This window comes from Lethenteron reissneri, chromosome 4 (genome assembly GCF_015708825.2).
Source record: "Lethenteron reissneri isolate LAM-NWPU_2019-01 chromosome 4, ASM1570882v1, whole genome shotgun sequence".
Lineage (NCBI taxonomy): Eukaryota > Metazoa > Chordata > Hyperoartia > Petromyzontiformes > Petromyzontidae > Lethenteron > Lethenteron reissneri.
Window position 1 is genome coordinate 6,897,946 of NC_083782.1, and position 26,009 is coordinate 6,923,954.

Here is a 26,009-nt window from a genome sequence, read left to right on the forward strand (position 1 = left end):
GCGACACTTGAGCCCGAACAGAACTGTTCAAGGGAGACGGAACAATTGGAGGGACAGCAAATAAAGGAGCCGGTGGGAGCGAGACAAATGTTGTGATTCACCCCCCCCACCACCCAGACCCCCCCACCCAGACCCCCCCCACCCAACCCCCCCACTCAGACCCCCCCACCCAGTCCCTCCCACCCGGACACCCCCCCCACCCAGACACCCCCCACCCAACCCCCCCACCCAGACCCCCCCACTCAGACCCCCCCACCCAGACCACCCCACCCAGACCACCCCACCCAGACCACCCCACCCAGACCCCCCCCACCCAACCCCCCCCCACCCAGACCACCCCACCCAGACCCCCCCACCCAGACACCCCCCCCACCCAACTCCCCCACCCAACCCCCCCACCCAGACACCCCCCACCCAGACCCCCCCACCCAGACCCCCCCACCCAGACCCCCCCACCCAGACCCCCCCCACCCAGACCCCCCCACCCAGACCACCCCACCCAGACCACCCCACCCAGACCACCCCACCCAGACCACCCCACCCAGACCACCCCACCCAGACCACCCCACCCAGACACCCCTCACCCCCCATGTGATGCGAGGAATCGTCACGACTTGGTAGTAATTTTATTCAATATTTTTTTTATTATGTTGAAGACAGCGGCCTCTTGTGGCGGAAGTATGTTTCACTCGTGTCTCCAGCACCCCCCGCTCCTCCAGCTCCCCCCCCCATAAGGGACCTCCCCCCCCTCCCCATCCTTCTCATATTTACCGTATTCTCCAGATTATAAGACGCTCCCGAAAGTTAGACGCACCCCAAAACTTTTGGGATTATCTTGGAACGGGAAAAAAGAAAGGAACCGTGCTTTATAACCTGGGCAATACGGTACTTGCGTATCGTGCGGAGAGACTTGGCCCACTGTATTGAGTTTATTTTGATTTGCTACGCACGGAAGTTCCCGTTTAGCCGCTTGTTGCCCGGCTGTTTCACACGGCAGATCAGTGGTGCCGTAAGCAGCAGCAGCAGTACAAACAAAAATACAAAACCATCAAATATTGCCGAGAACGAGTGCGAGCAATACTGAGACGACTCCGAACACCCCCACTACTTGTGAATTTGGAGATATTATCCCGTGGAAGATTATTCTCGGTTACCCTGACACAACACAGCGATTCGCGGTACAATCACGTGACATTTCAGAAGGACATACATCGTTTCCCGGGACTATCGTGAATTCGTGACATATTCCGAAATGGCATTTGGAGAGCCACGACGTCTCGGAAGATGATCGCGCTGCTGGTGGTCGTGGTGGTGTTGTCTCTCCTGTCCTCTCAGCGGTCTTGCATCGCGATGCGGAGCACTTTGAAACCCCAACTCTTTCAACTACCCGCCTTCCCTCTTTAGTTCGGTCGGTTGCCCCTGATTATGTTTTTTTTCTGCTTTTCATGCATTGGCAATCTTAGGATGGAACGCCGCATTATACATGTAAAGTATTATTACTACTACTACTGCTACCCGTCTTCCGCAAGATGATTCTGAACAACACGTGTCTGTCTGGTAGACAACAAATGCTCTCCGCCGGACTAGAAGAAAAAAAAGAAGAGGAGGGGGGGGGGAGAGTAATAAAAACCTCGATGCTTGTGCAGGGTGCCCCCCAATTCTATATCACGCCACCCCTCCAAATCATGCGGGAGCCCCCCACAAACCAAGCCCCACCACCAGAGCGACGCGGCTGCTACACGGCGGTGTGCGTCTTGCTCCTCAATGCGGCCTCCGTCTCCCCGCCGCCGCCGCCGCCGCTGTCGTATCGCTGGTAGCCGCTGTCGGTGAGCAGGGGCCGCAGGGGGTCCTGGCCCCCCTGGAGGGCCGCCCTCCTCCTCCGGCGCGCGCGCAGAGCCAGGGCCAGGAGGCCCGAGGCGAGGGCCACGCCGCACAGCGCGCACAGCACCGAGATGGCCGAGATCTCCAGCTGGGAGAGCTGCTGGTCTGTGGGCGGGGGGGGGGGGGGCAAGCAGCTTCATCATCATCATGTACTTGGCCATCTTCATTGTCGTCATCATCAGCAGCATCATGGTCATCGCTATCATCAGGGTCATCAGCAATGCAACATCAATCTTGGCTCGTATCGGCATCGTCGGCAGCATCGTCGTCGTCATCTCGGTCCTCACATCGAGTCCGGAAGAGCTGCATCGTCGTCACATTAAACTACTCACAAATTACGCAATCATCGCCCCCCCCGACCTCAACCACCACCCTCATTGACAGGACCGTCCTGACAAAGAGTCGGAAGACTCAATGCGGCTCTTCCGAGGCACACCTGGGACCGTGCCGTGGCACACGTGGAGGTGGGAGGGGGGGCACTCACCTGGCCAGGTGACCTCGTAGGTGTACCCGAGGTTCTCCGGTGCCGTGACGAACATCTCCGAGTGGCGCACGGGCGGCCAGAAGGGCACCATGTGGTAGCCGCGGTTGTGGCCCAGAGGAGCGTTCATCAGCGGGAACGCCGTCAGGGCTACTCGCGGACGGAGGGCGGGGAGGGAGTGGAGGGATGGAGGTGTGAGCAAGAAACTGCTGGGTGATCTCGTGATGGGAAAAAAAATCTATCCAGCAGCTGCTCACATCGCTCATTTCTCCCCGGTGGAGGACGTCTCGAACGCGTCGTCCCATTGGTGGCGAGCGGTGTCTGAACCGGTCCCGTGTGCGCCGGTCTTTACCAACCTGCACTGCACTCATCAGTGCTGGGGGGGGGGGCTTCTCCCCCCTCTTCAATCCCACACCCCCACTCTCCCCCTCTCTCCTGAGCTCCTTATTGCATCGCCTGCCACCCTCCCAATCTCTCCTCCCTCTTTCAATCCCGCGTTCAATCCCTCTGTCCCATCTTCACATTCTCCTCCCCACTCTCTTCGAATCCCTGCCTCTCTATTTATACTCTCTCCCTCCACTCCCTCCCTCCCTCCACTCCCTCCTTCGCTCCCTCCCTCCCTCCCTCCACTCCCTCCCTCCACTCCCTCCCTCCCTCCACTCCCGCCCTCCCTCCACTCCCGCCCTCCCTCCACTCCCGCCCTCCCTCCACTCCCGCCCTCCCTCCACTCGCTCCACTACCTCCCCCCTCCACTCTCTCCCCTTTACTCTCCCCCTCCCTCACCTCCCATTCCCTGCACCCACCCGCTCCGTGTCTGCGCAGCCACTCGTCGAAGACGGCGTCCACGAACGCGTGCAGCGGCACGAAGAGGGGGTCGTTGGGGGAGAGGTACACCTGGCCCCCCGTGCCGTTCAGGAACAGGTGCGCCAGGTTGTGCAGGCTGCGGAGACGCGCGTCGTAGCGGCCAGACGGCTCCGAGTAACCTGCGGGAGGGTGGGAGACAGAGGGGAGAGTGGGAGACAGGGGGAGGGTGGGAGACAGAGGGGAGAGCGGGGACAGGGGGGAGAGTGGGGACAGGGGGAGGGTGGGGACAGGGGGAGGGTGGGAGACAGGGGGGAGAGTGGGGACAGGGGGAGGGTGGGAGACAGGGGGGAGAGTGGGAGACAGAGGGGAGAGCGGGGACAGGGGGGAGAGTGGAAGACAGGGGGGAGAGTGGGGACAGGGGGGAGAGTGGGGACAGGGGGAGGGTGGGGACAGGGGGAGGGTGGGAGACAGGGGGGAGAGTGGGGACAGGGGGAGGGTGGGAGACAGGGGGGAGAGTGGGAGACAGAGGGGAGAGCGGGGACAGGGGGGAGAGTGGAAGACAGGGGGGAGAGTGGGGACAGGGGGGAGAGTGGGGACAGGGGGAGGGTGGGGACAGGGGGAGGGTGGGAGACAGGGGGGAGAGTGGGGACAGGGGGAGGGTGGGAGACAGGGGGGAGAGTGGGAGACAGAGGGGAGAGCGGGGACAGGGGGGAGAGTGGAAGACAGGGGGAGGGTGGGAGACAGAGGGGAGAGTGGAAGACAGGGGGGTGAGTGGGGACAGGGGGGAGAGTGGGAGACAGGGGGGAGAGTGGGGACAGGGGGGGAGAGTGGGAGACAGGGGGGAGAGTGGGAGGCAGGGGGGAGGGGGGGGACAGGGGGGAGAGTGGGAGACAAGGGGGGAGTGGGAGACAGGGGGGAGGGTGGGGACAGGGGGGAGAGTGGGAGACAGGGGGGAGAGTGGGGACAGGGGGGAGAGTGGGAGACAGGGGGGAGAGTGGGAGGCAGGGGGGAGGGTGGGGACAGGGGGGAGAGTGGGAGACAGGGGGGAGGGTGGGGACAGGGGGGAGAGTGGGAGACAGGGGGGAGAGTGGGAGGCAGGGGGGAGGGTGGGGACAGGGGGGAGAGTGGGAGACAAGGGGGGAGTGGGAGACAGGGGGAGAGTGGGAGACAGGGGGGAGAATGGGAGACAGGGGGGAGAGTGGGGGGCAGCGGGGAGAGTGGGAGACAGGGGGGAGAGTGGGAGACAAGGGGGGAGTGGGAGACAGGGGAGAGTGGGGACAGGGGGAGAGTGGGAGACAGGGGGGAGAGTGGGAGACAGGGGGGAGAGTGGGAGACATAGGAGAGAGTGGGGACAGGGGGGGAGGGTGGGAGACAGGGGGGAGAGTAGGAGACAGGGGGGAGAGTGGAGACGGGGGGGAGAGTGGGAGACAGGGGGGAGAGTGGAGACAGGTGGGAGAGTGGGAGACAGGGGAGAGTGGGAGACAGGGGGGAGGGTGGGAGACAGGGGGAGAGTGGGAGACAGGGGGGAGTGGGAGACAGGGGAGAGTGGGAGACAGGGGGGAGAGTGGGAGACAGGGGGGAGAGTGGGGACAGGGGGGAGGGTGGGAGACAGGTGGGGGAGTGGGAGACAGGGGGAGAGTGGGAGGCAGGGGGGAGAGTGGGAGACAGGGGGGAGAGTGGGAGACAGGGGGGAGAGTGGGAGACAGGGGAGAGTGGGAGACAGGGGGGAGAGTGGGGGGCAGCGGGGAGAGTGGGAGACAGGGGGGAGAGTGGGGGACAGGGGGGAGAGTGGGAGACAGGGGGGAGGGTGGGGACAGGGGGGAGGGTGGGAGACAGGTGGGAGAGTGGGAGACAGGGGGGAGAGTGGGAGGCAGGGGGGAGGGTGGGGACAGGGGGGAGGGTGGGGACAGGGGGGAGAGTGGGAGACAGGGGGGAGAGTGGGGGACAGGGGGGAGAGTGGGGACAGGGGGGAGGGTGGGAGACAGGTGGGAGAGTGGGAGACAGGGGGAGAGTGGGAGACAGGGGGGAGGGTGGGAGACAGGGGGGAGAGTGGGAGACAGGGGGGAGAGTGGGAGACAGGGGAGAGTGGGAGACAGGGGGGAGAGTGGGGGGCAGCGGGGAGAGTGGGAGACAGGGGGGAGAGTGGGGGACAGGGGGGAGAGTGGGAGACAGGGGGGAGGGTGGGGACAGGGGGAGAGTAGGATACAGGGGGGAGAGTGGGGGGCAGCGGGGAGAGTGGGAGACAGGGGGAGAGTGGGAGACAGGGGGAGAGTGGGGGACAGGGAGGAGAGTGGGAGACAGGGGGAGGGTGGGAGGCAGGGGGGGGGGAGTGGGAGACAGGGGGAGAGTGGGGACAGGAGGAGGGTGGGAGACAGGGGGGGAGGGTGAGGGACAGGGGGGAGAGTGGGATAGAGGGGAAGAGTGGGGACAGGGGGGGGGAGAGTGGAGGATAAAGGGGAGAGTGGGAGACAGGGGAGATTGGATACAGAGAGGTGGGAGACAGGGAGGTGGGAGCAGTGAGGTAGGACACAGTGAGATGGGAGACAAAGTGATTGGTGGGAAGGGGCATGGGCGACGGAACACAAGGACACAGGGAACGAGACACGGGGCAGAGAGACCGGTGCAAGGCCACCACATTTCTGGGAATCTCAACGGAGACACGTGGCGAGTTCGCGGATGTAGGATTTAGAGACGGGGTCACGGGGGCACAGAGGCAGCCTAGAGCGTCTAGGAGGCCACCGAATGTCAATGCCATCTCACTCCATCGGACCGAGCGACCAACCAAAACTCTTGCCCGCGATTGGCCAAACACCTCAACAATGTATCTCTCGGTAAAGTAACGTAGGTAAAAATTAATAATAAAAATAATTGAAATAATAATAGAAATAAAATATTACACTTTCATTTTATTTATATTATTATTTTTATTATTTTTATTTTGATTATTTATTTTTTACCTACGTGACTTTACCGAAAAAACCTAAGAGTATGAATCCTTACGGTCACGAAAGCTTCAAATCTAGAATGTATCTCTCGCTGACGACTCAACTCCCAATTCCGCTCTGGCATCGCGCCGCTGTCACCATCCAAGCATCTCGCCCGGGATTTCGGAAGACCGCTGGCGAACATAGTGGCACAGCGCGGACTTCCGGAATAGCACCCTCACTCGAGACCCAAACACCGCACCTCCTCGCTTTAACATGCCTCGAGGTCACTGGTGATGAGAGCCATGAACAGGCCCGCCCGCACATCTCCTTCACGAGTTACAAATTAAAGACAACGACCGTGGCCATGCCACCCACACTGTGGACCGCACAGTAAAACCCCGCTGTGGTCTGCGCTCATGCAATACAGGAGGAGGAGGAACCACACGAACTTGGTTGAAGCCTTCTCGTCGTGTCAGCAGCAGCAACAGCAGCAACATCAGCAGCAGCAACAGCAGCAACAGCAGCAACAGCAGCAGCAGTAACAGCAGCAGCAGGAGGACCTCCACATTGGCATCGAGCTCCTGGACAAATCGCTGCCACTGCCACCATACTCAAGAATATAATAGTCTGTGGGCAATGTTAGTCTATGGGCAATGTGAGTCTATGGGTAATGTTAGTCTTATGGACCGCACAGTAAACCCACTGTGGTCTGCGTCCCTTCAACGGAGCAGGAGGAGGAACAGCAGCCCCACACGAAGCCCTCTCGTCGTGACCACCACCAGCAGCAGCACCTCCACATTGACATCGCGCTCCTTGAAGCACAGTGCTACTACTGCCATCACGCGCAAGGACAGAACTTCTCGATGTCCCCCGCGACCCCGTCTCTCTCTCTCTCTGTCTCTCTCCATCTCTGTCTCTCTCGACCTTCGAGGGAGTTGCGGAAGCTCCCGTCGGAGTTGGAGAAGAAGGGCGGCGTGTCGAAGGCTCCGAGCTGCAGGCACTGGGTCACGTCCTCGGGCTCCGGCAGTCGAGCCAGCATCGGGTTGTCCACATTTCCCGCCGGGTTCCGACGGATCGGACCCCCCGTCGTGTCTGTGGTGACGCCAACAGGGGTGACCACGAGAGGGATACGGGATGGGGGGGAGCGGTGGTGCAGCGGTTAGCGCGCCGCTAAGCTACGAAGCCAAGGCACCCGCGTTCCATTCGCCCCGCTCACGGCCACCTACAATGCTGACGATTATTTGAACCGGTCCGCGGCCTCCCCCCTAGGTCGACTCAGCCTCAAATGAGTACATCCCTCGTCCGGTGTGTAAACATCGCCACGAGGGAGATAAAGGCGGCCGGGGGTGGTGTTGATCCACCCACCCCCGCCCCCCCCCCATCTCGTGCACCGTGCCGGCCTTCATAGGCGCTCGCTAACAGCACTTGCCCCAACATACTGTTTAGGCTACACGGGGGAACTTTGTCTTTGGTGTAAAAGGTAGTAGTCGCGGAGGGGGCGGTGGCGATGGTGTTGAGTGGCGTGTGTCGGGGTTGCCATCACGTGGTGTGGAAGCAAGCGCACGCAGTGTATTCATGAATGGAACACATTTCATTTTCAGCAGCAACAGTAGCAGCGGCGGCATCTTTATCATCAGCCGTGGTCGATCCACTGCTGGACGAGGGCCTCCGTCCCGGGGACCCCTCACGATCCTGCGACGTAGCAACTCTGCCATCTGGCTGCGATGTTTAATTCTGCGGGTAACGTGAGACACACTGAGCATCGTGCCAGACAAAGGTACGGGCAGTGCCGGATTAATGATCTTAGTAGCAAAAGTAGCTACACATGCTACGGCCCCCCGCGCTAAATGCTTTCAAGCTATCAATTCCGGCTCAGTGATTCTGCACTTGCTATATTACTATAGTACTATACCGCCTTCAACTTTTATGAACGACTGGATATTTAAGGTTATCGATGTATCGTATTACCCGGCTCTATAGCGAATGAAAAAATACAATTACTTTACTATGCAAGTTAAAAATGTATGAGTTTTTAAAATGAGAATAAAGGGGAAAAACTTATTCTCATATTTTGGTACTGGCAAAGGAGGTCCCATGAGTTTTTTTTAAATATTGTATTTAGGGCCCCTTTATAAAACATGCGCTACAGGCCCAGTACTGAGCTTAATCCGACACTGCGTACGGGGGTGGTATCGAATTAGAACGAAATTGTAGCAGCGTGCATGCATCACAACGGCATTCGGGTGGTTTGGAGTTGCTGTGAACAACTGGTTAAACGTCAATACAGCGGGTAAGGTCCTAAAGTCCAAACGAGTTACAAATGCAGCGTTACAAACATCGTGCAGCGTGGGATGAGCGACCTTCCAGACACGCGGGTACTGCGCGGTCAGTCTCAGCCCTGTTTAAATAGTTCACGCGCAAACTCACTTGCACAACAACACACGGTTACAGCGTAGAGTGCGTGCGTTCTTCTCCAGTGTGTCTTGACGAACCGGCCGTGTGCGTGTGTGTGTGGGCATCACGTGTGTACGTGTGTGTGTGTGTGGACACCACGTGTGTACTGTGTGTGTGTGGGCATCACGTGTGTACGTGTGTGTGTGTGTGGACACCACATGTGTACATGTGTGTGTGTGGGCATCACGTGTGTACGTGTGCGTGTGTGTGGACACCACGTGTGTACTGTGTGTGTGTGGGCATCACGTGTGTACGTGTGTGTGTGTGCACCACGTGTGTACATGTGTGTGTGTGGACACCACGTGTGTACGTGTGTGTGTGTGTGTGGACACCACGTGTGTACGTGTGTGTGTGTGTGTGGACACCACGTGTGTACATGTGTGTGTGTGTGTGGACACCACGTGTGTACGTGTGTGTGTGTGGACACCACGTGTGTACGTGTGTGTGTGTGTGGACACCACGTGTGTACGTGTGTGTGTGGACACCACGTGTGTACGTGCGTGTGTGTGGACACCACGTGTGTACGTGTGTGTGTGTGTGTGGGCATCACGTGTGTACGTGTGTGTGTGGACACCACGTGTGTACATGTGTGTGTGTGTGGGCATCACGTGTGTACGTGTGTGTGTGTGTGGACACCACGTGTGTACGTGTGTGTGTGTGGACACCACGTGTGTACATGTGTGTGTGTGTGGGCATCACGTGTGTACATGTGTGTGTGTGGACACCACGTGTGTGTGGGCATCACGTGTGTGTGTGGACACCACGTGTGTACGTGTGTGTGTGTGTGTGGACACCACGTGTGTACGTGTGTGTGTGGACACCACGTGTGTACATGTGCGTGTGTGTGGACACCACGTGTGTACGTGCGTGTGTGTGGACACCACGTGTGTACGTGTGTGTGTGTGTGGACACCACGTGTGTACGTGTGTGTGTGTGGACACCACGTGTGTACGTGTGTGTGTGTGTGTGGACACCACGTGTGTACGTGTGTGTGTGTGGACACCACGTGTGTACATGTGCGTGTGTGTGGACACCACGTGTGTACGTGTGTGTGTGTGTGTGGGCATCACGTGTGTACGTGTGTGTGTGTGTGGACACCACGTGTGTACATGTGTGTGTGTGTGGGCATCACGTGTGTACATGTGTGTGTGTGGACACCACGTGTGTGTGGGCATCACGTGTGTGTGTGGACACCACGTGTGTACGTGTGTGTGTGTGGACACCACGTGTGTACGTGTGTGTGTGTGTGTGGACACCACGTGTGTACGTGTGTGTGCGTGTGTGTGGACATCACGTGTGTACATGTGTGTGTGTGGACACCACGTGTGTACATGTGTGTGCATGTGTTTCGTGGGGAGCGTTGGCGTTGCGAATGGAGCGCTAACAGCACTTGCCCCAACAGCCCGGCAAAGGCTACACGGGGGGTCTTTGTATTTGTTTGCGTGCTTGTGTGTGCCAAGCACCACCCTTGCCGCGCGAGAGTTGGCAACAGCCATCGATATTCCGGAGTTTGGATTATTTTGGAATGAATCATGAAGAAGTCCCCTCTGCACGAATTGCGCCTTTGATTAAGCAATTCACTGGCACGCTTCGTCACGTTCACGCGAATTCTCATCTCCCTCGCGAACAGAATTGCTGTCTTTTGGAAGGACGTATACGTTAACAAAGGCCCCAAGAGAGCACACGTAGAGACAACATGACTGTCGTTCCTAACAGGGCAAGATGTGAAATGTTCCACAAGATGAGTACGAGCGATGTATGTACGCGTGCTGTGGACAGCAGCAGGGTGCGCAACACGGGGAGTTCACCAGAATAATACTGGTAGGAGCTACCTGGTTCCACCAGCCCACAGGGGATTATTGTGTCCGTCCGTCGTGCATCCAAAAATGGGAGGGGTGGGGATGGGTGGAGAGGGGAGAGTGGGTAAGGGCTGGGTGGGGCTGGGTGGGGAGGGGCTGGTCACCCCTTGGTGCCCTTATAAAACTCAACGTTTAACCTACTCACGCCGGCTTGTGCCCGCCCTCCCAGTCGGGCATATTTGCGGAATACACCACGCCGCCGTTGACCCTGGCCATTGACCGAGCAACTCAACGTTCCTATCAGCTCCCTCCGCAGGAATGTGTTTATTAGAGAAAGGCGGGGCTCGATTTATTGGACGGGTTCATGAGAACGCAAGAGACGGAGTGTCAATGTGGTTTTGACCGAGGGACATTTGGAGGTTACCGCGAGAAGTGAATGAAGCGACAGACAGACGCAGACGGAACGATTGGATTGCGACCGAGAGCGGCCGATGCCAAGTGACGGAGTGAATATCACGGACGGAGCTAAATGCGGAGCGACCACGATCGCCGATGTCTTTGACAAACGGTTTACAAAGAGAGTTACATTTCATAACATGTCACTTTTTCAAAGGACAAAATAATTCACTTCTTTAGCCCACCGGTGTGCTGAAGAGAGATTCAACAGCATTTTTAAATTTGAGTGATAGTTACAATCAGCTTCATCGGGCAAGAATGGTGAAGCTCTCCTATTGCTTCCGGTCTTAAATAGAGCAGCAGCAGCAGGGTGACGTCATCATTTAATTCAATTCAATCTGGTGCAGTGATTCGAGGCAAAGAGGGGGTGAAGCTGATTGTAACTATCAGCGAAACGTCGTACTCAAATTTAAAAATGATGTTGAATCTCTCTTCAGCACACCGGTGGGCTAAAGAAGTGAATTATATTGTCCTTTGAAAAAGTGACAATTTTTTACTGATTGGCTGTGTCGGGTGGTGGAGGGTAACGACACATTTATAAATAACGCGATCTGACCCAAAAAGCTATATTATGAATAATATTGGTCGCGAAAGCCTACGTGTTAAATTGAGAGTTACATTTGTAGAGGGATGTTCGGGACATCCTCGCACACAATCGCCACGCAACCACGGGTTAAGGGTCAGGGGGGGGGGGGTCACGAGGGCACTGCCGTGCATGCCAGGAGTGGAGGACACCTCGATCGGATTGGTGCGAGAAGGATTATAAAAGGACGGGAAAACCCGAGGAGGATATTGACGGAAATGGGGGGAGACGGGGCTATGAAAGGGAATGGAGTTGGAGGGTTCGGGGTTGGTTTGTGTTTTAATGACTGTAAGTGTGGTGTGAGTTTGCCTTGGAAATAAAGATTCCTTCTTAACCAGCTCAAGTCTCCTCTTTACATTTGTATCCATCCTATCGATTTTAAAGTGAACTTTAATTCAAATCAACACCTTTGAACGACGGGCAGACGAACGCACGGGAAGATTAGGTGATGATCTCTCTCTGGCGCACGGCAAGGACGTGCAAATCGCATGTCCAAGTTGAAGGGGTCGTCCATAAATGACGTCACGCAATTTTGGACGATTTTTGACCCCCCCCCCCTCGTCACACGGCGTCACGAATATTCAGACCCCCCCCCCTCAAATATGACGTCACAAAGCTCTGCCCCCCCCCCAAAACCATATTTCCATTTTGAAAAGAAAACATGCTTCAAATCGCTTTAATCTATTGTCATTGTAGTGCGTATTTAATGTGGCGCTGCACTCTGATGTTGTAGGAGAAAACATTTATTAAAAAGTCTATTTAATTAAGTAGAACGTGTTGTCTATATTTATTTAAAGTTGCGCATTTTGATGTGACGTCACATTTCTAAACCCCCCCCCCCCTCGTCACACATTGTCACAAATGTCTGACCCCCCCCCCCCTAGGTGCGTGACGTCATTTATGGACGGCCCCTAAGTCTGTGAGCCCTCGCGGAAGCTTCGGGAGTGGCGCGACTAATACCGCTCAGCCCGCCGGAGAGCGCTTAGGGTGCAGTTGTTCGCAACGCCGTCCACCGTTTGGTTAGAGTGGCCGCAGTAGCACCGTGGGCTGTCGTTAAGTCTCCACTTGCTGAGGAGGTGTTCACAGTGACATGTTGCTGTTCTCAAACTGTTGATGCAGCACCATAGTTGTCTTGGTGACTGTGAAAGTTGTCCTTGAAGGATGGGTCGATCGTGTGACGAGGCGGAGAAGACCTGAAGCCAGGCGGTGATGATGATGATTGTTAGAGTTGTCCTTGAAGGATGGGTCGATCGTGTGACGACAAGGAGAAGACCTGAAGCCAGGCGGTGGTGATGATGATGACTGTAAGAGTTGTCCTTGAAGGATGGGTTGATCGTGTGACAACGAGGAGAAGACCTGAAGCCAGGCGGTGATGATGATGACTGTAAGAGTTGTCCTTGAAGGATGGGTCGATCGTGTGACGACAAGGAGAAGACCTAAAGCCAGGCGGTGATGATGATGAGGATGACTGTAAGAGTTGTCCTTGAAGGATGGGTCGATCGTGTGACGAGGAGGAGAAGACCTGAAGCCAGGCGGTGATGACGATGATGACTGTAAGAGTTGTCCTTGAAGGATGGGTCGACCGTGTGACAACGAGGAGAAGACCTGAAGGTAAGCGGTGATGGTGATTGTAAAAGTTGTCCTTGAAGGATGGGTCGACTGTGTGAGGACAAGGAGAAGACCTAAAGCCAGGCAGTGGTGGAGTTGTCAGCTCAGGTCACGGGGTCAACATCACAGCAGCTGCAGGGGTCTGGCAGAAGGGAGGAAGCGATGGCGAGTGCACAGCGGCCTCGACGGACATGACCAACAATGAACTCTTTGACCTCGGCCTTTCACGCGGACACCACAACCTACCCTCGTTGGTTCGTTCTACGCGAAAGAACAACATATCAGCAGCCGTCGATATTGCTGTTTGTGTTCTGGTATCCGTTTGTTTACGGGACGGCATTCGGCCTCCGGCTGTGAGCGGTGGAGAGATAATGTCAGCGCGCCGTTGCCAGCCGTCGTCGTTCTTGTCGTTGTTATGACATCTGTGTCACATCAGCCGCGGGTAGAAGATCCGCAGCTTCTGCTGAGATGAGCACTTTGATTTGGGGGTAGAGAGGGGGGCGGGGAGGGGGGAGCGTGCTTCGTCGTGACGGGTTGCCGTTATCATCATCATTCAAGCAGCAGCAGCATCATCAGCAGCATCAGCCATGATCAATCCACTGCTGAATAAAGCTAAACTGTGTAACGCGCTGCCACCGCAGTGTCGGCTCGCTCTCGTACGGAGAGAGCGGCGCGAGGAGGAACCACAGACGAGCGAGAAGGCAGCAGCAATAGCAGCAGCCAGTGAGCTGGTACCAGACTTCCCCGCGAGCTCTGCAGTCCTCTATATGAGAATACATTTCCCCCTTTTTTTCTGGCAACAAAACAGCCGTGTTAATATGTTAAAACGCCAAACTGAAACTTTTTACAAGGAATCATGTCTGCATTAACCGCAATGCTTGTGGTGTGTCAGAATGCAAACAAAAAACATACTCTGATATTATATGCATTGTCTTTGAAACTGATTGGTCCACACCAGAGACAGCTTTCTTTTGAGCCTAGTCTCAAAACGGTGTTAGAAAGCTGTCTCTGGTGTGGACCAATCAGTTTCAAGGACAGTGCATATATTATCAGAGTATGTTTTTTGTTTGCATTCTGACCACAAGCATTGTGGTTAATGCAGACATGATTTCTTGTAAAAGGTTTCAGTTTGGCGTTTTAACATCTTAACACAGCTGTTTTGTTGCCAGAAAAAAGGGGAAAACCCATGATCATATTTTGGAACTGGCAAAGAAGATCCCATGATGTAGTCCTCTATATATTAAGGTGTTATCGGCAAATCGATGCACGTGTGTTTACGTGTGGGAGAAGATCAGAGCAGCGGGAGAAACCCCGAGTGGGGAAACGCTCTATCCCAAAGGGGCGGAATGGGCGGCAGAGTCTACATGTTTGCTGTACCGCCTTCTCGCGGCGAGCTACCGCCACGGCTCTCCCTCACTCCACAGCGCCGCGGTTAGAGGCCACGTGCAGCAGCATAGCCCACACCTGGCAGGTGTGACCTTGACGGCACACCTGTGGCGTCGATCTCGCCTGCGGGGGGAATGGTGTGAGAGCGAGCGAGCGAGTCGGGCGCGGTGGTGGCGGCTACGCTGCTGCTGCTACTGCTGTTGCTGCTGCTGCTGTTGCTGTTACTGCTGTTGCTGTTACTGCTACTGCTGCTGCTGTTGCTGTTACTGCTGTTGCTGCTGTTGCTGCTGTTGCTGCTGCTGCTGTTGCTGCTGTTGCTACTGCTGTTGCTTCTGTTGCTGCTGCTGTTGCTGCTGCTGTTGCTACTGCTGTTGCTGCTGTTGCTGCTGATGTTGCTGTTGCTGCAGGTGGCTGCTGCAGGTATCCCAGCGTAGCGGAGGCGGCAGCGAGGGTTGGTGGACCACACAGAGATCTTGCGAAGCTCCCTTCCCGTGGGCGTCAAGGAGGAGCCGCACCAATGACTCGCCACGTGAAGGTGGTACAGGAAGGTGGTACAGGAAGGTGGTACAGGGAGGTGGTACAGGGAGGTGGTACAGGGAGGTGGTACAGGAAGGTGGTACAGGAAGGTGGTACAGGAAGGTGGTACAGGAAGGTGGTACAGGAATTCTAGATTTGAAGCTTTTGTGACTGCAAGGATTCATATTTTTAGCTTTTTTCGGTAAAGTCACGTAGGTAAAAAAGTAAAAATTAATAAAAGTAAAATAAAACAAAATAAAAATAAAAATCACGACGTTTCGGAGGCAACACAAGCTTCCGTCTTCAGGTGGAACCGTCACAGCCACGACAGCTGTATCTCTTGTAATCTCTCATTTACTTGATACAGCTGCCGTGGCTGTGACGGTTCCACCTGAAGACGGAAGCTTGTGTTGCCTCCGAAACGTCGTGATTTTTATTTTTATTTTGTTTTATTTTACTTTTATTAATTTTTATTTTTTACCTACGTGACTTTACCGAAAAAAACCTAAGAATATGTGGTACAGGAAGTTGACTGGTCTCCATCTCATGGGACCTCCTTTTCCAGTACCTGGCAAAGGAGGTCCCATGATGTAGCTGATGATGTAGCTGCTCACCCCGAGCTCTCATTACTCTGGTAGTGCGTTGTCTTTGAACTGTGCGCCTTTAGGCGTCATCTGGTCGAACACCATATGAGACTAGGCTCTAAAGAAAGCTGGCTCTGGTGTGGACCAATCAGTTTCAAAGACAATGCATACATTATCAGAGTATTGTTTATTTTTTGCATTTGACTGCAAGTATTGTGGTTCATGTAAGCATGATTCCTTGCGAAAGGTGTCAGTTTTTGTTGCCAGAAAAAAGGGGAAAAACCCTATTGGTCTCCATCTGTTTCCATCTGTACGGGGAATAGGGTGTTGTGGCGAACCTCCGGGTGCTGCGGTTCTCTTCCCCAAGTGTGCAGTGAACACGACTCATCACCAATTGGCTGGAGAAATATTAAAATAAAAAAAACAATGCAAGACCTTCCTGAAAAAAGTCACGAGGCTCAGTGTAGATTTTCTGGATAAATAAGTAAATAATTAGTATGTAAATTATTAGTATCACTACGAGCAGCTCTCACGTCCTTTGCACGTCCTTTGGACGTCCGTCTGTCCATCCCTCTAGCCAGCCAGCCAGCTTGCAAAGCGTCTGCTTCTAATATAGCACCCCGCACGCCCCTTCCACGTCCAGCCAGCCAGCTTATCCAGCCAGCCGTCCAGTGAGCGAGCGGGCGAGCGGGCGAACGAGCGGGAAGACGATCGGGCGAACGATCGGGATGGCGACCGGGAGGGCGAGTGGGTGGGCGACCGAGAGGGCGATCGGACGGGCGATCAGGAGAGCGAGCGGGCGGGCGAACGAGTGAGAAGGTGATCGGGCGTGCGATCAGGAGGGCGAGTGGGTGGGTGCGTGGGCGAACGATTGGGAAAGCAATTGGACGGGCGATCAGGAGGGCGATCAGGAGAGCGAGCGGGCGGGCGAACGAGTGGGAAGGTGATCGGGCGTGCGATCGGGAGGGAGATCGGGAAGGCGATCGGGCGGGCGATGAAGAGGGCGATCGGGAAGGCGATCGGGCGGGCGAATGTTGGCCTCACCGTTGCAGAGCGCGCCCGTCGTGTCGTAGTAGACGTTGTCGCTGCACAGGAGGCGCCACCGCGAGAAGGGCGACGCGGGGCTGAGCAGGGAGGGGTCCTGGGGGTGCCGAGCGCCCAGCAGGGAGTCGTCGCACGCGTCGCACTCCGCTCCGCCGCGCGCGAAGTTCCAGTAGGGGATGGCGAAGGCCGGGTCCCCCAGCAGCTCCTGAAGGTCGCGCTCCAGTGCCAGGAGGTGGTAGCGATGCCACGTGAGGAACCCGGGACCCTGTGGGGGGCGTGCGTGCGTGCAGATACACGAGGAGCGGTGGCGCAGTGGTTAGCCCGCAGCGCTTTTATTAAGACGGCGATCCCGAGTTGGATTTTCCGCTCACGGCCAAACAGCGGTGACGATTATCTGAACCGGTTCTGGGCCACCCCTAGGTCGACTCGGCCTCAAATGAGTAGCTGGTGTTGTGTGTAACAAAAAAAACATCGCCACTGGGGAGACAAAGGCGGTCGGGCGTGGTTGCTGGCCACCCGCCTCCTTCGTGTGCCGTGTCGGCCTTCATAGGTGCTACTCGCTAACAGAACTTGCCCCAACAGTCTGTTCAGACTATACGGTGCGCCTTTTGGCGTTATCTGGTCCAACACCATGTGAGATTAGGCTCTAAGGAAAGCTATCTCGGGTGTGGACCAATCAACTTCAAGGACAGTGTATACATTATCAGAGTTATGTTTTTTGTTTGCATTATGACTGCAGGTATTGTGTTCTATGCAAACATGACTCCTTGTAAAAAAAGGTGTCAGTTTTGTTGCCAGATAAAAGGGTAAAAAACCAATTATTATACGGGGGATCTTTGTGTGGATAACGGGGGGGGGGGGGGGAAGTGCGATTAGTACGCATGCTCTTACCAACCAAACTAATTTTAATTCAAATTTTGATTGACAGCTTTCGTGACTGCAGGGATTCATATTCTTGGTTCTTTCGGTAAAGTCACGTAGAAGGGAACCAATAAAATAATAAAAATAAAAAGGTGTGTTTTTCACACCTGATGATGATTGCTTGTGTTGCAATCAAAACGTCGTGAGAATTGTATTATTTTATATTTTTATTATTTTATTGTTTCCCTTCTACGTGACTTTACCGAAAGAACCAATAATATACATTTAGATTCCTTCACAGATATATCCCTCCACGTAAAACAATGACAATAATTATGTTGCGCACTTTACGCATCCCATCAGCCTCACGGGGAGTGGTTTGTTATTTCAGCCCAACTCTGAATCGGTTTGGTCATTTAGTGTCTCATCAGCAACCAGGCTCGCTTGAACTGCCAAGATGTTTCTAGGCAAGGGTCTTAATACGTGTGATGTGTACGATAACAAATATTAACTCAATCAATCATTTTCCCAATTACCGACCGGATCATACAGCTGTTCAATCACCAACTTACTTGACCAATCAGGTACGCACCGACTTGCTCGATAATCTACTCACTCACGCACTCATTCACTCATTCACTCATCCACTCACGAACTCATTCACTCACGCACTCATTCACGCACTCAATCACTCGTTTATTTACTCATGCACTCATTCACTCATTCACTCACTCACTCATTCACGCACTCATTCACGCACACATTCACTCACTCACGCACACATTCACTCACTCGCTCACGCACTCATTCACTCACTCACGCACTCATTCACTCACTCACGCACTCATTCACTCACGCACTCATTGACTCACTCACGCACGCACTCATTCTCTCACGCACGCACTCATTCACTCACGCACTTATTCACTCATTCACTCACTCACGCACACGTTCACCCACGAACGCACGCATTCATTCACGAACACACGCACACATTCAATAACGCACGCACTCATTCACTCATTCACGCACTCATTCACTCAATCACGCACGCACGCACTCATTCACTCAAAAACGCACTCACTCACGCACGCACGCACTCACGCACGCATGCACTCACTCACACACGCACACACTCACGCACACATTCACTCACTCACTCACGCACTCATTCACTCACTCACGTACTCATTCACTCATTCACGCACTCATTCACTCACTCACGCACTCATTCACTCACTCACGCACTCATTCACTCACGCACGCATTCACTCACTCACGCACTCATTCACTCACTCACGCACCCATTCACTCACTCATGCACTCATTCATTCACTCACGCACACATTCACTCACGCTGTCATTCACGAACGTATCTGCTCACTTAGCTACAGAATTCAATCTCCCGCTCGAGCGCACGCAGTCCACTCCCGAACTCAACAACTCCCGAACTCACTCATTGACTCGCTCTGTGACCAAATCAATCACTCACGCGCGCTCAAACTCAATCGCTCACTAATTGGCTCGCGCTCTCGCTCACAAACTCAATTACGCGCGCTCTCACTCAATCATGCACTCATCAGGGGCCATCCATTGAGTATTTTAGTACGTACGCATGGAGTGGGGGGGGGGGTTAACCCAAATGCGTTCGCTTACGTATGGGGGGTCTACTGACAATGTACGTACGCATAGGAGACGGGGGGGGGGGTGAAGCCTCGATAATAATTTGTCTACATTGGCCTTCAAATGAGTTAAATAGTCCGGCGGTGTGGACTATCTGTTTACTTAAACACGTTAATATTATTCATCCTTGATCGTTTCTGCGTGGATTAAATATCGGACGTTCTATAGGATTCGGGGGGGGGGGGGTGTAAAAAGTCCGCGTGCGTACAGGGAGGGGGGAGGGGTCAGCCGATTAATCTAATGCCAAGATTAAAACAGCATACAGTATATACCGCGCAGTGTATACCATGCACGACATGCCATGCACGACATGCCATGCACGACACGCTAGACCACAGCACGATATGCCATGCACGATATGCCATGCACGACATACCATGTACGACATGCCATGCACGACATACCATGCACGATAGATCACCCACTCTAGACCACAGCACGATATGCCATGCGCGCGGTGCTCGCTATGCACGTCGAGAATGGAAGGCTCTCGAGGCGTGGCGCTCGTTCGGGTTGGAGAGCGACACCGACCTTGTGCGAGAAGTCCGCCTCGGCGCTGCTCGTGCCGTTGCCGAGGTAGGTGCGGCGCACCGAGTAATAGTGGGTCCACACGAAGGCGTCGTAGACGCTCACGTTCTGCACCTGCGGGGTGGCCCCGTCCGGGCCTGGTGCGCGCGTCACAACCACGTGTCAACGCCACGTCACGTGCCGCGCGTCGCGCAAAGCCGCGTGTTCACGCCACGCAATTGTGACGCACCACGTCACGTGCTACGGGCCACGTGACGCGCAAAGCCACGTGTTCACGCCACGCAATTGTGACGCACCACATCACGTGCCACGCGTCGCGCAAAGCCACGTGTTCACGCCACACACCAAGCCTATAGCGCCACCACTCCACGTGTCAGACCACACCACGCAATAGTGCCACGCAACAGCACGTGTTCACGCCACACCACAGCCACGGTGCCACACACACACACCATGCCTTAAGCGCGCCACACCACAGACGCACACCATGCCACAGCGCACCACACCACACAGACACACCATGCTATACTGCCCCACACACACCCCATGCCATAGCACGCCACACCACACACACACCACACACACACCATGCCATAGCACGCCACTCCACAGACGCACACCATGCCACAGCGCACGGTGCGATACTGATAACCACGACAATAAAGATGACCAACACGACGGTGACATCGCGTCCTCCGCGCCGTCTCTCGCAAACCTCCGCACCCCCCCCCGCCGCGCCTCACTCACCGAGGATCTCATCCCGTGCCCGCGTGGCGATCACGATCTCCGGGTGCGGCGTGCGCTTGGCGAGGTCGAGCGTGGCGACGAGGCGCTCCCGCTCGGCGGCCGCGAGCGTCGCGATGTCGCGGCGCGCCACCGGAGCGCTCCGCAGCTCGCAGCGAGCGCCCGTCCAGCCCCAGCGGCAGCGCGAACACGCGGGGCCCCAGAAGGAGCCCGCGCAGGCGCACGAGCGGTTGAAGAAGCGAAGGGGCCATCGCTCGCGGTCGTCACGGCCGTCGAGCGAGAACTGGGGGCCGTGCGGGAGGTCTTCCACCACGACGGGCTGATGAACAAAGACAATGAATTTCGATTTAAAGCTTCTTTCGTGACCGCAGGGATTCATCTTCTTGGTTCTTTCGGTAAAGTCACGTAGAAGGAAAATAATAAAATAATAGAAATATAAAACATTATAAAATAATTCTCACGACGTTTCGGCCACAACGCAAGCAGCCGTCCTCAATTGAAGACCAGGTCTGTCGGGTAGACGCTGCTTGGGTTGTGGCCGAAACGTCGTGAGAATAATTTTATTATGTTTTATTTTTATTGTTTTATTATTTCCCTTCTACGTGACTTTACCGAAAGAAACAAAAAGACAATGAAGACAACGATGGCTACGATGATGATGATGGATGGATTATTAGTGTTACAACGCGATTCATACCACAGCACGATATTTCACAGACACGTGGCCGTGAGTCTTGAAGCGCGGAGCCGAGCTCTGCGTCACTGGAAAGTCTGCAGAAAGAGCCCTTCAAGAAAGATATTGGGCATTTAAGTGTCTCTTAGAAGATCAGTGTCGAGTGAACGCTGCTGCTCCTGCTGCTGCTGCGAATGTGCAACAGCAGCAGCGAGACCACCACGATGATGATGGCCGCGGGGGTTGCCACGGGGAAACGACGACGCCTGGCAATGACCAAGGCCCCGGTTCTTGACGATCCCTGGGTCCACCCTCAGTGCCTAAGACCACCACAAGCCTCCAGCCAGAGTCCTAGCCATGAAACAACCCCCGCATCGCCTGCATACTCGGTACCCCGCAGATTCGTCGTAGCCGTGGGACTTAGGTTCCCACCGATGGCATCTCGTCGCGTGGTTGCGAAACGTCGGGCAGGTTGCCGACCGACACTCGGCACTGCCTGGTCGCGCATCGGAGAGATTCACAGAGCAACCGCGAAAACCGACGGTGCGATCACAGAAAACATAGAGCTCTGCGACAAATGTTTATGGGTCGTCCATAAATGACGTCACGCGATTTTGGATGATTTTTGACCCCCCCCCCCCTTCGTCACACGGCGTCACAAAAAGTCAGACCCCCCCCTCAAATATGACGTCACAAAGCTCTGCAACCCCCCCCCCCCCAAAATAAAACATGCTTCAAATCGCTTTAAACTATTGTCATTGTAGTGCGTATTTAATGTGGCGCTGCACTCTGATGTTGTAGGAGAAAACATTTATTAAAAAGTCGATTTAATTAAGTAGAACGTGTTGTCTATACTTATTTCAAGTTGCGCATTTTGATGTGACGTCATATTTCTCAACCCCCCCCCCCCTTGTCACAAATGTCTGACCTCTCCCTAGGTGCGTGACGTCATTTATGGACGGCCCCTTACGCACAAGCCACGAAGAGCCACAGCGAGCCTTGACGAGCCGTAACGAGCCGTCAAAAGGCACCACGAGCCACAGGGAGCAGCGCAGTTAAAACGCCAAAGCACGTCAGCACACGCATCGACACGGCCTATGGGGGGAATGCCCTGCCGCCTGGGGATGGAATGAGATGATTGCAAACACGATGGGCTATCGAACCGCTGGTCTCGCACGGCCATAAACACTGCGACCATAATCACAGCCGAGCACACCCGCTGTCGTGAACGCAGTCACGATCAATCTGGATTTTAAAATCAAGATTGAAAACTCATTTCTTTGGGGCGGCCTTTTTTGTCTTTAGGTTGTTGTCCTTACCCCGCACCTCCGATTTGCAACGGTTGTCTTCGTACGGTGCGAAAGAAGTTCAATATACACACGGAGACCCATAGACTCACACAGAGACCGGTAGACTCACACAGAGACCCATAGACTCACACAGAGACCCATAGACTCACACAGAAACCGATAGACTCACACAGAGACCGATAGACTCACACAGAGACCGATAGACTCACACAGAGACCGATAGACTCACACAGAGACCGATAGACTCACACAGAGACCGATAGACTCACACAGAGACCCATAGATTCACACAGAGACCCATAGACTCACACAGAGACCCATAGACTCACACAGAGACCCATAGACTCCCACAGAGACCCACAGACTCACACAGAGACCCATAGACTCACACAGAGACCCATAGACTCACACAGAGACCCATAGACTTACACAGAGACCCATAGACTCACACAGAGACCCGTAGTTTGTTGTCCTTCCCCCGCACCTGGTTCTGATATCACTCGCCGCTGATGTTAGCCGTGGCCAGGAATCGAACATCGCTTCACCGGGTTCATAGTGCATCCCACTAACCACTTCGTCGCCACGCACAAATTAACGAGGATAATTGAATCTGTTTCAAAATATCGATCAATTTCCTCCCATCATCATCATCAACCACGACCACTAGCATCAATCATCATCATCAACCACCACCAACATCAATCATCATCATCGTCATTCATCTTCATCTCCCCTGGACTCTCTTTGTCCACGTTCACTCCGGACCGCTCTTCTCGCATCTCAGCCTGCCCAGCCGCCCTTCAGTCTTAGATGCCGCTCCACTTCCTCGCCATCAACCCCTCCACAACCCGAAGTTCTCCTTTGCCCCGCTGTTCTTTCCCCCTCCACCCACCCCCACCATCACCACCCCATCTCTCTCACTAACACCCTTGTGCCCTCTGCCCGCAACCTCGATTCCCCACTCCGACTCGCCCCTCACCCCTAGGCTCTCACTCCTCCGCCATCACCCGCACCCGACGATTCCACCATGCAAAACATTCGCAACATGCGCCCTCTCATCACTCAGTCCACCGCCAAACTACAAATCCACTCGCTCACCCTTCACTCGGTGAGACGACTGCAACTCGACCATACTCGGTCTCCCAGCCCATAGCATCCATTCCACTCCAGCAGTTTCACAATGCGTCTTCTGCACGATTCGTTTACAAACTCCTACGCCTCTCCCGCACCTCGTATGGAAATGCACCTGGCTCCCCATCTACTCGCGGCGTCTGTTCAAGCTCCTTACGCTGGTAGAGACAATCTGTCCGCTGCCTTGCCCCCCACCGCGCCCCGCTTCCTCTGCTCTCGTTGACGTCTCCTCCCGCCCGCTCCGCTCTCAATCTCCCCTCCTTGCACTCGAACAAACTTCCCCTCCGCGTGAAGCGAGTCGAGTTTCCGCTCCTCCTTGAAGACCTTCAGTGTCTTCTCCCTGGGCCCATCACCCCCTCCCCCCATCCCTAGGCACCCGCCGTAATTCCCGCACCCACTAAACCTCCCAATACCCCATCACCTATTCACCGCATCACCTTTAGCTACCCTCATTGTGCCACTCAAGTTTTCAAGTTTCAAGTTTCATTTATTAGGTAGAGCCCTGTGAGCCATTCGGCTCTTGAATCGGGTGCAACCGCAACAAACAGAAAACAAAACACGAACAAGAAAACATCTTTAAGTGACTTTGTGCAAACAGAAAATCCAAGAAAAGACAACCCAGATTTGAAGCTTTCGTGACTGCAAGGATTCATATTCTTAGGTTTTTTCGGTTAAGTCACGTAGGTAATATAGCTATCGTGTTGTGACGGTTTCACCTGAAGACGGAAGCTTGTGTTTCCTCCGAAACGTCGTGATTTTTATTTTATTTAAATTTTACATTTATTAATTTAATTTTTTTTACCTACGTGACTTTACCGAAAAAACCCAAGAATATAAAAGACAACCCGTGTAAAGCGCCTCGGATCAAGGCGCCGTATAAATATAGGACGAGAGCACGGAGAAGGTGGTGGGAGAGGGGGCCTGTGTGGGGGGGGGGGGGGGGGGTAGGGTAGGGGGGGGGGTACCTGGCAGGAACCTCGACCCTCAGTGTCTCCGCATCGGTCTCCGGGCCCTGCCCCTGGCATCGGGCGGGCAGCAGTCACCGGAGTTGAGCGCCTCCACGGTGGCGCAAACTCTGGGGAACTGCGCGTGGCTGGAGATCGGCAGCAGCAGCAGCAGGAGCAGCAGCGGCGCTGGCAGCATGAGGCGAGGAGGCTCCGGGTGAGGGCGAAGCGGCGTCATGACGGCTCCGACACAGACCACGCGCGGTACTCGGCAGCGGCCTCTTTAGTCCACCCCAGACGCCCTTTATTGAGCGGTGGGACGCGCGTATCGACGGAGCGAGTTTTTGATTTTAAAGAGTGCGCGTCGCAATGGGGCAGAGGACGAGGGATGCGGACGTGGGATGGGACTCAGATGTGGGATGGGACTCAGATGTGGGATGGGACTCAGATGTGGGATGCGACTCAGACTTTGGAGGATGGGACTCTGCTGAAGCGATGAGAGAGGTGAAGGAAATGCGAAGAGAGCGAGCGAACGAGCGCTGAAAGTGAGTGCACTCTCTCAAGGAGAGAGAGAGAGAGTACGGGAGAGAGAGAGAGAGAGGGAGTAAGGGAGAGCGAGAGAGACAAAGACCAGTGGGCGGGTGAGTGGTCTCTTTAAGAAGCAGACGTGTCCCGTGATCACTCGGAGAGAGCGCATGATGAGGATTAAAATCCTCAGCCCCCCTCCCTCTCCTCGCCCCCCCGCCCCGCCGCCCCACCTCAACAGGGCCTCGTGGTGGTCACGACCAACGCAGGATGATGGCCAGTCTCGTGATTCTGTGTAAGGGCCGTTTGGAATGGCATTCGGCCAAACAATGACCTCCGCTGTGCCCCATTTGACCATATTTCACCGCGCCGGTCCCAGCCCACTCTGCCTGCAGGGAGAATCTCGGTTGTCAAGTTCACGTCTCTCTCTATCACTCTCGCTGCACGTGACAGCGCGTGTCACCTGGTCAGACCTTGCAAGCTAAGCGGGGTTGAGCCTGGCTAGTTGCGGAGTTGGATGGCAGGGCCGCCTGGGGATACGATTCGGCAAAGTGACGACCAGGATATGCTATGTACAGCAATGGATTATTGAATCTATCTGTGCGGAGCCTTCATTTGGGAGTCAGCTGCCCTCGTGTTGCGGGAGGTGGGTTTCCTCCGGTTCGCCAGTTTCCTCCTCCCATCGCGAAGCCAAAAAAAATTCGTTTCTTGAACTGCCTCCCAAAAAAACATCCCCAGTAAGCAGGTCCCTCCTCAATTACGAGCCTTCGAGACTCGGCGAGACATCCCTTTGATACATTCTATTGTTCATTACGATCATTGATGAGGTAGTCGTTCTCTCGGCGGAGCGGTGGCGCAGATGTCGGTGGTGCGCTGCTCGACGCGGTCAGGGCCAACCTTCGGTCACGGCACCGCGCGCGAACCTTCCGATATGAGGGAGCCACTGGGAGCTTGTTGCACTTGTACATCGTCTCGATTAGGAACTCATTCCTTTAGGACTGATTCTTGCGTTTAGTTTGTTGTCCTTCCCCCGAACCGCCGACTAGCAACGGTTGGCTACGTACGGTGCGAAAGAAGTCCAACATAC

General features: G+C 55.0%; 1 protein-coding gene across 1 annotated transcript; it reads right to left on the reverse strand.

The window, feature by feature from the left end:
• Positions 1–755: 755 nt before the first annotated feature.
• Positions 756–25,039, reverse strand: TYRP1 (tyrosinase related protein 1). Its single transcript, XM_061563116.1, is given in 9 exon segments — positions 756–1,986; positions 2,366–2,512; positions 3,166–3,345; positions 7,018–7,185; positions 16,524–16,788; positions 19,599–19,732; positions 20,343–20,658; positions 24,419–24,479; positions 24,481–25,039. Coding segments are annotated over 9 exon segments (1,677 nt in total). The 5' UTR covers positions 24,636–25,039; the 3' UTR covers positions 756–1,735.
• Positions 25,040–26,009: the final 970 nt, after the last annotated feature.